The sequence below is a fragment of the Strix uralensis genome, chromosome 8 (genome assembly GCF_047716275.1).
Source record: "Strix uralensis isolate ZFMK-TIS-50842 chromosome 8, bStrUra1, whole genome shotgun sequence".
In the NCBI taxonomy this organism is placed as follows: Eukaryota; Metazoa; Chordata; class Aves; order Strigiformes; family Strigidae; genus Strix; species Strix uralensis.
The window spans coordinates 10,174,731-10,186,963 of record NC_133979.1 but is presented as its reverse complement, the minus strand read 5'-3'; the positions used below and the strand labels follow the sequence as shown (position 1 = coordinate 10,186,963).

General features: G+C 54.3%; 1 protein-coding gene across 2 annotated transcripts; it reads right to left on the bottom strand.

The window, feature by feature from the left end:
* Positions 1 to 1,616: 1,616 nt before the first annotated feature.
* TAL1 (TAL bHLH transcription factor 1, erythroid differentiation factor) lies at positions 1,617 to 11,145 on the bottom strand. Of its 2 annotated transcripts, XM_074876109.1 has the most exons (5): positions 10,989 to 11,141; positions 9,461 to 9,610; positions 7,809 to 8,237; positions 6,958 to 7,049; positions 1,617 to 2,635 (listed from the first exon to the last, which is right to left on the bottom strand). In XM_074876109.1, coding segments are annotated over exons 2-5 (942 nt in total). In that variant the 5' UTR covers positions 9,463 to 9,610; positions 10,989 to 11,141; the 3' UTR covers positions 1,617 to 2,216. The 2 variants fall into 2 exon arrangements, with proteins under 2 accessions (XP_074732210.1, XP_074732209.1); XM_074876108.1 differs by lacking the exon at positions 9,461 to 9,610 and having other exon boundaries at positions 10,989 to 11,145.
* Between the last annotated feature and the right edge of the window lie 1,088 nt (positions 11,146 to 12,233).

Genomic DNA, 12,233 nt, shown 5'->3' with positions numbered 1-12,233 from the left:
AAAGATTTAAAAAAAACCAAACAACTTGTGGGGAATGAGGAATTTATGAGTGTTGGTGTTTTCTTTCAATACTTTAAACAAAAGGGTGTAAAACCCCCACCCACCCCACCCCAGGGTTATTTCAAATGTTGAAAACCAAGAACAGCTTTACCTGTGTGACAGTATCCCCCTTCCTTCCTGGAGGACCCCGCCTGCCAGTCCCCACCACCCACCTCTCCTACCCCTGGCTCCGGGAGCAGCCCAAACCTCTTCCTCAGCATCACTCCATCACCCGCTAGCACCTCTCCCCTGGCCCAGCCCTGTGGGTAACCCCCTTTAGTAAAAACCCCCATGCACAGGTGATCCGGACCCAGGAAGGAGTTTTCCTCCTTTTCCCCAATTTAAGATGGGGGAGGTTGGTGGTTTCAGAGGATTTGGGGTCTATGCTGGAAACCCTTGCTTGGGCCAGGACCCCTTCCCAGGCAACTAATTCCACCTAATGTGGCAACCCATGCACCAGCCTCCCAACCTATTATTTACAAAGAGGCATTAAAACCAAGCAGGGACAGAAATGATGGGGCTCTGAATTAAACCTGGAGGGGCTTGCAGACACTTACCCAAATCCTCTGTGCTTCCTTGTACCTCAAGCACCCTTAAAAGAAATGAGTGTGGTTGAAAGTGTCCCCATCAAAGGACTTTTTCCCTTTCAAAGGATGTATGTGGGTGGTTTTGGTTTTTTTTTTTTTGACTGTAGCATGGTAGATATTTCTGAGCCTTGACATCTCTGCAGAGGGTGAGGATGGGCTTGGGGCAATTGCTCTGTCAGGCATCAGGTGGTGGGTGAGAGATGGGCCTGATGGAATGGTGATGGCATGATGCAGTCCTCAGCTCCCAGCCGCCAGAGCAGCAGCCTCCTGCTCCCCAGTCCAGTTTCCCAAACACCCTCCTGGGGAGGGCAGCAGGGATCAGAGGATCAGCTCAGTCACAGACATCAATTTTGCAGCAATCCGAGCACTCGGGAATGGAGGCTAATCCCACTGCTGCTTCTAGTGCTTCCCCCCAAGATTCAGAGAGGGTGTGGGCTCCTACCAGCCTCGGGGAGGCAAGGATCCTCCTAACGCTGGAATAAATCCAGCACTGCAGTCCAGCCTGAGGGCATTGGCACAGCTGAACCACCATCATTTTCACACAATAAAACCAAATAATTCAAAGCATACCATTAAAACCCTTTTATACCTATGTACATGCGCACTGTTGATGCATCATCAACTCCTTTTGCCTTTCTGAATTTAAAAATCCCCCAGTCCAAGGGGATGCTTCACTAGCAAATATTTTTTTTCCCTTACCAATTCTGAAATTCACCTTCCTTGAGAGAAGCTCTGGCCCTACAGAAACTGCTGGGAAAACTCTAGGAGACCTCAAAAGGCTTGGAGCTCACCTCCTGAGTGATTCCAGCAGAAGAATCAGGGACTGGGAGGGTGGCAGAAAACACCTATGTACCTTTTCATTCAGTGGATACTGCATGACAGCGTTAAACAGAAGTAATCCCACATCATAAATACAACAACCCCAAACAATCCAAAGTTAGGTATAAGAGAAAGGAAGAAAAAAAAAAAAAAAAAGGAGAGAAAAAGAAATAGTCTTAATCCTTTTAATAGTTCTTTTGCTGAGGGTATTTTTTCACCTCTTTAAAAAGATACAGTCAAAAGATCTCGGACAACAGGAACATGTGGCCCCAGCTCCTGCTCAGACTGGTTGTATATGCCACAGGCTGGAGAAATGCTGCAGCACTGGCAGGTTTCAGCAGTCTCCAGCACCACGTGGAGCTGGAAAGCGTCTGTGGCCTCTGCCAGCAGTGAAAGAGGAGTTTCATGTCTCAACCAGGCGACTGTTTAAAAAGCGATCGTCATCAAATGGTCTGAAAACCCTCTAAATGCTGGAGAGGTGCTGGCCACATCTCCTTCCCCTCCACAGAGTCACATCACAAGCAGTATGTACAATGAAGATGACTTCAATGCTTTTCTTCTTTGTACGATCACGTACCTAAATACCGAGTGTCCATCTGGTTTGGTCTTGTCCTCAGCCAACACGCCGGCCGCTCTGTCCTGGGCTGGGGAGGACGGAGAGCCCGAGCCCCTGGGGAAAGACAGTCACAAATCCCACGGGCACAAGTTCCAGCATCCGCACGCTCGGGTCTCGCCTTCCCCTCGGTGCTTCGGGAGCGATGCGGAAGGTCATCACCGCTGCGCGCTGCCTTCTACAGGGAGAATGGCATGGTGCAGGCTCCGCGTGTGCTTCGAATCTAGTGTTTCGTGCTCTTCCGTGAAGCTGTCCGGGCTTGCTGCTCCGTCTAAAGAACTTCCACAGCTAGAGTTAGGAGACAGCATGTCCTGCAGGAGGTCTTCCTGGACTATCCCAGAGTCTTTGTTCACTTTGCCCCTTTGGTTTCCTTCTTCCTCCTGGTCATTGAGCAGCTTGGCCAGGAAGTTGATGTATTTCATAGCCAGGCGCAAAATCTCATTCTTGCTCAGTTTTTTGTCAGGTGGGTGGGTGGGGATGAGCTTGCGAAGCTCTGCAAAGGCTCCGTTGACATTCTGCTGTCTCCACCTCTCCCGACTATTGGTAAAAATGCGACGAACCACTTTTGTGTGAGGACCTGCAATTGCAACCACACAGAATTAGGAGCAGGGCATAACAAGTCATTTATTACTTTGCTGAATAGGTCACGGTTTCCCAAATTAGCCAACTTATTTTAGTGACATCATCAAGGCAGTGAAATAGGAGTTTCCAGCTAACTGGAAGCTAACCTGATGAGCTGAGGTAGCCATAACTTCTGTTCGATCCTGTGGAAGGGAAAAATGGAGTTGCATCTTCTTAGATGTCTCTTGAGCACATAAATTTACCTCTCCAAGGAGGAAGTCTTAGGCCATAACACATGTGCAGATGGCTGCTATATTTTTAGGGTATTTCAGTTCATCAACAAGACCATCTCAGCAGCAAAGGTCCTATTCAAAGTTTATCTCACTATATGGTTTTATTTTCTATCCCAAAACTGTCTTAAGGACATACCATCAGGACAGGAAGAAATTAGCTTGAGCCGAGGCTTTGACAGCTCTAAGATCCAGAGATCTCCCCTGATGTAGGCAGGATCCAGAGCTGATAGAGACCATAGGATTGCCTCCAGTGCTCTGGGTGGTTTGTATGCAACAGGGTGGCAGGATTCACCCTGTAGCAATGAGGACAGGTAGCAATGTGACCCAGAGTGAAAGCAGCGTCCTTGCCAGAAGGGTGATCATGGGTGGAGGATGAAGCAGTTTCACAGCTGACCTGAGGGATCACCTGCTCTCTCTGCACATCATGGCAAAGGCTCCCTATCTAATAGTAATTGCAGAAGGGACTCTAAAGTGCTAGAGGTGTCCATCTGGCATGTGAAATCCAGCTAAATCCCTGTAATTTTACAGCTGTTCTGACAGGGCATATTACACAGGATGGATGCACAAAACACAGCAGTTCTCCTTCCAGATCATCAGCATAACTCCTGTTGGCACGAACAAGACATTGTCTCTGTGTTAGGAGAGACCCGAAAGTACTGCGCTGCAGGAGTAGCAATGCTGTAAATCAGGACTGCAGGTCCTTGGGTCCATGGAAACCAGTTCATGTAAGGAGACACTACTATTAAGATGCTTTTATTATTACACCCTTTCTATCAATACCTCCAGGAGACACCAACAGTGGAAGGACACACCAATCTCATGAAAATATGGGAGAATGACCATGACAGAAACCCCCATAGGATGGGAAACACCACATAGAGTGAGAATCCTCACAAAGTACGATGCAAAGACTTGCAGATACCACATCAGTGAGTCGTACCCAAAGGACAGACTGCGGTTATTCTCATCTGCACCATCTCTCCCCTGTGGCTCCCACTCTGAGACACTTGCCTAACTAGTCCCTCCTAGTGGGAGCAAGTCCCTGGCCACAGTGAGCAGTGTGTGCCATCACTCACCAAAACCAGCATCCTGAGGGGCATTTAAACATCATTATTCTTATATAGCAAAACTCATGGCTGCTTTAACTGTGGCAGATCAGCCAAACAGATGTGATTTTGGAGGCATCCTAGTCAGGCTGCACCTTGACTGATCCCATGGCATCATGCAAGAAGAGGAATCCCACGTTCCAGCTGATTAAACATGATCACACTTTCCTTCCTTCAGTGGAAACTGAGCCCCTTCAGTCCAGCACATCCCATGAAATACACCCACCACAGGGTTTGCGTGAGGACACACTCCCAAGATTAAAGCTATCACCTTCCCCACATGCAAGCAGCCATACAACTCACTTCTCCTCACAGCATGCTCAGGAGCAGGGAGTCCCCCAAAATCGCAGAGCCCCTGGGGTAGGCTGAAGGATGTCAGAATGAAAAACTCACCTCTGACCTCTAAGATCCCAGTCTGATGCTTTAATAAAGGTAATTTTCCACTCCCAAACAACACTTAAATGTCCTTCATATGAATTAATGCACAAGAGCTCATGGAAAGAGGTTTCTTGTGCCCGATGTGCACAGCCCACTGTGTCATGGGGTTGTGGGGAAGGTGATGGGGACCAAGGGGACCTCAACGACACCAGGCTGCCTGGCACTGCTAATAAAGCAGTGGAGAATGTGCTACAACCTACTGCAATAACACAGCAGTTTCAACATTTAATGCTCTTTCCAGACAAAACAAAGGAACCAGCCTTGAATCCAGAAAGAGATGTAGTTTAAAACCTTTTTAATCCCATAAGGGTATGAGGGGGAAAAAAAGCTTTAGATACTCTTTATTTTCAAAAAAAAATCTCAGAGACTTCCAGGCTTCAATCATACTTCTCTGTTCACTGAAGTTACCGACTAAAAGGCGTCTATTCATAAATAGGTCAGAAATCCAAAAAAAGACCTGCTCATTTTCACCCAAACCAAGCTCCAGTGTATAACACAAATTCTGACACTGCTCAGATTTTTGATTTCTGCATAAACTGAATTAAACATATCTTTTAGAAAGAGATCAGGCTTTGTCCAAGACATGTCAAGCAATGGAGAAATTTAAAATGCCCCATAGCTGAGTTATAACAGAGATTTATTTCTCATAAAGAAACTTGCCTCATAATTAATTCAAGTAGTCAGCTGAGAAATTTTGCCTGGATTTTGTTCCGATTGATGCTTTTTAAATTGTAATTAGAGATCTGAAGAAAACTAATAAAAAGACGAGCTTCCAAAGTTCCAGAATATCCTTGCAGACACCTTTTTTACATTGTAATCTCCGTTTATATCTATTTTTTAAGAAATTCAATGCACCAAACTTTCCCCAAAATGGATAAAGAAATAGTTGCAAAAAACCCGCCACTTGTTTCCTTACAGAGGAAACCAAACACCAAGAACCCAGCGAGACTCTCCTGCCCTTCTGCACCTCCCGAGGGCTGAAGACCCGCAGGAACGATGCTCCGGCGTGTCGCGGATGTCACCCGGCAGGTGACCTTCAGAGCGACAAGCAAAGCCCAGCATGACGCCTCGGCATGGGATGCACATCCCTACAAATTGCTCCTGTTCAGACAGCATCATCTGGTACCTGTTTTTTCCCCAAGAAAAAATTCTGAGCCCAGTCTTGGAAATTCACATGAGCCAGAACCTGCAGGATTGGGCCCAATCTAGACACCTGCGTTAAAGCACACATCCAAAAACTCGTTTACAACCAAATATCTCTGTAATCCTTAATATCTAATTTAATAGCTAGGCAAAAGCTTTAGTCAGACACCGTGATTTGACGGACTTTTCACCGTAACCGCTAAGCCTCTGAATCGAAACCCAGACAAAAAGCCCTACTTGTGGCGGGGGCTGAGACGAGTCCTGCCCCACGGGGCTGCGGTCTGAAAGGACCAGGCAGACGGAGGAGGGCAGAGAGTGGGGGGGGAGGGACTGATGAACGCAGATAATGCCCTGAGCCCTTCATTTCGGGCTGTGTTATTTGAGAGTGGTGTGGATTATGATTTGATCTGATTTTAGATTAGCCGGGTAGCAGGAAAGGAACAGCTAGCTAGAAAGAAGGAAACTTAATTGGCGATTGAAATAACAGCGTTTACAATTGCTGAAGAGAAAACACGTTTCAACGGACGGCATTTGTATGGGCTGTTAACTCCGCAGATAAACCTGTCAGCCGTCCACGTGCAGATTGTTCTTGCGAACTCCCCTTTGCATGGGCAGCGCTGCCGCCCGCCCGCAGCCGCCCGCAGCCCACGCCGGCTGCCTGCGAGCAGCCGGCGGGACCCTACCCTGCCCTGCCTGCTCCCTGCCTTCCTTTCTTTGAAATTACCCTGCCAGGCCGCCGGGGAGCCCCGCACCCGGGATCTCTGCTCGGACAGCAGACAGTCACCCTCCCCGACTGCTCCCAGGCTATCCCCGGGATATTTCTCCCTGGCGGACTGCAGCGGGGTGTGGATACAGGCTGAGCTGGCAAGAGGGACCAGCCACAATCCCACCGTGACCCCGCAGACCTTAGCACAGGTTTTAGCTCTTTGCTTCTAGGCAGTTCAAAGGCGGGTAGGATCTTTCTGCCCAAGGCTGTGGTCTGCGTTCGGCATGTCTGCAAGCACAGCGTGTCACTGCAGCGGCCCTGATCCAGCCTCTGCACCTCAACAAAGACTTAAATTTAGTGGCTTCCTTCGGATTTAATCTCTAAGCAATTTGCAGAACGGGGATGTAATTAACCATACGCTGAACTGCTTTGCTGCGTGAAAGCAAATCCACGGAGCAACGCTGGTCGTTAGTGGGGACAGATCTGGGCTCTGCTGTACAGAGCCTTACCCGGGGGAGCGACCCTGCCACCACGGGCATCCTGTTCGCCTTTTGCGATTTTTAATCCCAGCGTGTGGCACCCTGCAGCAATTTGCCCCCGTCAGCAGCCGGGGAACCCCCCAAGAGCCAGTGCAGGGGCGAAACGCTCTCACCGTCGGTGATCTCCATCTCGTAGGGAGAGGGTCTCCTCTTCACCCGGTTGCTGCCGTACATGGAGAAGGAGTCCGGTTCGCCGAAAAACCCGCTGCAAACGAAAGGCAGAGAGGCCGTGAGGACACTCCGGCATCCTCCCGGCCCCCACGGGGCGGAGGGGAGGAGGGCCCGGGGACGGCTCGGGGCCGGTGGGAAGCCGGGGGCTGCGTGACCTGGGAGGGAGCTCACGACTCACGAAGCCGGACCCGGAGTCGTGCGGCCACACGACACGCGGCCGCCCCGGGACACGCACTGAGGGACTCCAGCCCTGCGCGGTCAGGGGCGGGGGCCGGGAACAAACCGCCCCCCTTCCCGCGGGCACGGACGCCCACCCGGGCCGGGTCCGCGCCGCAGAGCCCCCAGGGAGGAGATGGCAGCGGGGCGCGGAGGCTCCGCTCCGCGCCTGCGGGAGCACTTTCTGTCCTTTGCGCTTATTTGCGGGACTCCTCGGAGGACAGAAAGAGTCCGAGGGTCTAAATCGTCTCTCGGCAAGTACCGCCTTCACTGACGGACCCCTTTGCTCTGCCCGGGGAATATTTTTTTTTTTTTTTTGTCCTCTAAGAACAACAGTTTTTCGTTTCGGGTTATTTTTTGTTTTCCCCCTTTCTTCCTTTGCAAAGTTGCATGCAAACCCGCGATGACTAAGCGCCGAGCCCCGCGCAGCGGAAGGGATGCTGCTGCTGCTGCTGCCCCCCTCCCTCCCTCCCTGCCCGGCACCGAGCCCTACAGCCGAGCGGGGCACCCCTCGGGGAGCCGCTCCGAGGGAGCCCCGCCGGCGGTGGGGTGGAGGGGGGGGGGGATAGACACGGACCTGTTGATGGTGGCCAGCGGCTGGCCCAGGTTGTAGAGCATGGCCCTGCCGGGGGGCTGCAGTGGGAGCGCGGGGGGGCTCAGCTGCACCATGCGGGCCTCGCAGGCGGCCTCGGCGGCGCGGCACGGCTCGGCGCCCGGCGCTCTCTGCATCGCCTCCCCCGCCGCCTCCCGGCTTTTTATGTCCAGGGAGCCCCCCCGGCGCACCAGCTCGATGACGGGCACGGGGGCGGCGGGGGGCCCGGGGGAGGGCCGGCCCGCCTCCTTGGCCGCCCCGTTGAGCAGCAGCTGGGGGTCCGCCGGCGCCTCCATGCCCCCGCGGCTGCTCTCCGGCTCGCTCGTGGTCTCCGCTTCCGAGTCGTGCCGCCGGGGGGGGCGGGCATCGCGGGGGTCACTGGGGGGCGGCGGGGCGGGCGGCCTGTCCATCGTCCTGCGGAGAGAGGCAGCGGTGAGGGGCGGCCCCGGGTGGGGGGGGGGGGGTGTACCCCGCCTCGCGCACCGCCCCGACGGGGGGGGGCGCTTCGGGGTGAGAAATGGGGGGGAACGGAGGCACTAATCACCCCAAATCAGTTTGTCGGCGGGACGGGCCCCGTCACCGCTGCGAGAGGGGCCGGGGGGGAGTCCGCGGGCCACGCCGCCGAGCCGTGCCGTGACGTCACGGAGCGCCCCAGCCCTGCCGTGACGTCACGGAGCCCCCCGGAACGGTGCGGCGCCGTGACGTCGCGGAGAGCCCCGGCCCCGCACGACGCAGGGGACGGTCGGGCCGGACCCCCCACCCCACCTCGACTCCGCAGGCGCGCAGCGGGGCCCGAGCGGCGCCCGGCGCATCGCGGTGATTTACGCCGCTGCACGCGGAGGGCTGACACCATCGGGGCGGCGGCTGCAGCGAGAGGGGCTCGGCAGGAGGCTCAGCCCTCCCCCGCCGTTTGGGGGAATTTCTCCCCGTTTTGGGGACCCCGGCGGTGTTTGCTGCCCCGCGGAGCCAGCCCCATCGTGGCCCGGCCTGCCGGCAGCGGCCTCAACCTCACGGGCGACCACCTCTCCTCCCGGTTTTATTTTTTATTATTATTTTTAAAACAGCGAAATATACCCTGAAGCCAGTTTTTGAGGGAGAGGGGGTTAAAGCAGCCCGTAACGGAGTCAATTCCCCGGCGCCTTCGCGGCCGCAGGAAGGAGGAAGGGCCCGGCGCGTAGCAGCCCCCATCCGCGGCCGCACACGATCATTGTCCCCTTTCTCGCATAGAACAAACACTGTCGCGACAGAGCACCTTGCGCCGAGGTCAGGCAGCGATTATTTCCATGTCGTTTCTCCCCCCCCCCTCCTTCAGGCTTTTTTCTTTCCTATAAATAACGGGCTTCGAGCTAAATAACAAGCTGCCACACACCGAGTCTCCTCCCCATCCTTCTCTCTCCTTTGCCTTGGGTATTTTTTTTTTTTTTCGTTTCTGCTGGGCTGAATTGCGAGAGATAACCCATTTTTTTGGGGCATATCACGCCATCTCTCTTGGAAAAAAAAAAAAAATAAAACCAACACAAAACCACCCAACATAAAGCACAAGCTCTCTGCCTTCCCTCCAGTCCCCTCCGCGCCAGCCCTCTAGAAAGAAAAATCTAATTGCCTATTCCGATATTGTATAGGAAGAGATTACTCACATGTGTCATATTTAAGTAGGGACACCGCAAGTCTCTCCTGTTTCAACAAAAGCGCTCTCAGTGTCAGGCTGAATTTACTCCTCCCACCTCAAGGTACTTACGACTTTACAGAGAGGAAGGACACCCGCATCGGGATAAAACTGCTAAATCCTGGGAGGAAGAGAAGGGGGGGAGAAGAAGAGGAGAGGGTGGATCTCGTGGGCCCGGATTGCCAGAGATCAGTGGAGAAAGGGGTGCAGAGGAGAGAGAAGGAGGGGACGGCACCCCGGGGCGGCCCCTGTTATAGGGGACAGCCGGCCACCCCCGGGTCCCCCCCCCCGCCGCGCAGCCGGGAGCCGCCGCCTCGCAGACGGGTCCACAACACGCGGCGGCCACGGCCTGATGTGGGAAAAAAAAAATAGATAAAACAGGAGGGGAAGAAAAAAAAAAAAAAAGAAAAAACAGACCAAAAGAGCGCCCTATATTTGGGGCGAATTGGGCGGGTTTTTGGACACATTGCAAGCACGGTCTCCCCGGGAGGAAATCCCGGACGGGGCCGGAGACGGAGTTGTTTTTTTCCCGATGGGCTCGCAAAGAGCGGCGGCGTTTCTCCCACGCCCGGCTGGAAAATTTAATTTGTAAAGGGGCGAATTTCATTCCTAAAGGGGCCGGCTACCGGCAGCGCTCCCGCCCGAGGTGCCGCGACGGCCGGGGCCGGGCCGCCGGCGGGGTGAGCCCGCTCCCCGCCGCGGATCAACAGGAAGGCGAGGACGGTTCCCCCCCCGCCAACGAAATTATGAAAAATAAGGTTTTCCCCGCCGTAAAAACCGAAATAATCCCGATAGCGTCTCCTCCCGCTTTCGTTAAAAAACGAAATACACAAAACCGCAAAAACACCCGCAGTGTTTTGCCTTCGTTTGGGGGTGATTTCGTTTAGAAAAATGTGGGGGGGCATTAATTTCCCGCCCGTTGGTTTCTGCTCCGCAAAATCCTTTTGTTTTCCAGCAGCGGATAGGCAGGAAATTTCCAGCGCAGAAACTCACCTCTCCCGCGGGTCTTTTGTAGGGAAATTGCCCCAAAGCGGAGGGGCGGGAGGCAGCGGTATATGGGGTGAGGCCCCCCCGGGAACAAGCGAACAGGCCCCGGCCGTCAGCCGGGCCGGGTCCCGGTGTCCGTCCCCCCGCGGGAGAGGTTGGGGGAAGCGGGGCCCGGTGGGCGCTTTGCCCCCGGCTCCCCCAGGCCGGACCCACCCGCCTCCTCGCTGCCGCAGCCCAGGGGTCCCGGGGGGCTGGGGGGATGGCAGCGCACCCCACAGTTTCAAAGGAGAAAGCGTCTCCTCCTCCTCACCCACCCCGCATCAAAGAAAGAAAAAAGATTAAAACCCAACCGCGGAAAAGATCTGGGGTTTTTCTCCCCCCACCCCGCCTGACTCTTACCTGGGGCAGAAGCCCCCCAAGCACCCCTCGCTGCCCCCCGAAACCCCCCAAAACCCGAGTCCGCCACACCCACCGCCCCAGCCCGCTGCAGGGCCCGATTCCTCTCTACTCACCATTTGCTTTTCATTGGGAAAAGTGAGTGGAGCCATTTTGTGGCCTACGCATCGCGGCTATATTTGTAGTAAGTGTTGGGTGGCTTCAGCTGGGTAGGCTCTAATTCCACATCACGTCCAGTTTCCTATTTAGTATGGAGAGCGGAACACTACTGCAATGTGGCCGAGAGAGATAAAGCCCCAGCAGTGGCCCGCCTGCCCTGATAAGCTTCTAAACCCATTATTTATGAAATGATTCATTATTATTTGGCAATTTTATCGAAGGAAAGCGGAAAATTATTGCAGGGATATGCATAGGAATAACTCCGGAATGCATGCCTTCTAGCTTTTTATGTGTGTGTGCTTAGATGCTCTTAAAAAGACACTGAAAAAAAAAAAAAAAGAGTAATAAAAAATTGCACTGTGGCTGCCCGCATCTGAATAGCAATTCTTTATTTTAGTCCTCTTGGAGGTTATTATGCCCCTGTTTTGGTGGTTTGTTGTTTTTTTGGTTTGGGGTTGGTTTTTTGTTTTTTTTTTTTTTTTTTTTTGATTAAATATGGAACACCTACTCTGTTCTTAATTAAATTTAATGAGCCAAAATAAATTGTTGGAGATGCTGAGAGAGAGGGAAGGGGTGTGGGCTGCTTTGGGACAAGAGGAGGTAAATAAGCACATCGAGAGGAGATGTTTTGGAGAGAAGTGGCCCCATCCCCAGCCTTTCTCCCCCCACACTGTGTTTTCGCTGAAGGGCTAAATTGGGGCGAGCTCCCCGTCTTCTCGCCCGTGCTGGGGCCGGGGGAGGCCGAGCGTCCCCGCCGGCCTGGGGGATGCTGAGGGGGAGCGGAGCGGGTACCGAGCCGGCACCCCTCGCCCTCGGGAAATTTGGGATGTGAGCGGAGGTGAGAGCTCGGTGCCGGTGTCAGGGCCGAGCCAGGAGGATAGCGGCCTGGGGAAGGGGAGAAAGGGCCCTTGTCCCCCCCGGAGCAGTGCGGGGCGGCCAGCGGGGCTCGGGGACCGGCTGCGCGCCCCGTCGGGGCTGGGGCTGGGCCCGGCGGCCGCGGGGTCCGGGCCCGGGGGGGGGACAGGGACACCCCTGGCCTTCGCCAAAGCCGCCGTGTAAGCGGGGGAACGGGGAGGCTGGCGGGCGCGGGGGTCGGGTGCTCTACGTGGCGCTTGCAAGGCGACGGGACGCGTCTGAAACCCTCCTCAAATTGCCAGAGGGTCCCGGCAGATGGAGGGGGCAGAGGCGGGGATGGCTGGAGG

What these genes read in the sequence shown, in the direction of transcription:
- TAL1 (XM_074876108.1), bottom strand. An exon ending in CCGCTGGCCACCATCAACAG is followed by an intron (nt 7,050 to 7,808) that starts GTCCGTGTCTAT and finishes TTTCGTTTGCAG; the next exon opens with CGGGTTTTTCGGCGAACCGG. An exon ending in CGAGATGGAGATCACCGACG is followed by an intron (nt 2,636 to 6,957) that starts GTGAGAGCGTTT and finishes TTGCAATTGCAG; the next exon opens with GTCCTCACACAAAAGTGGTT.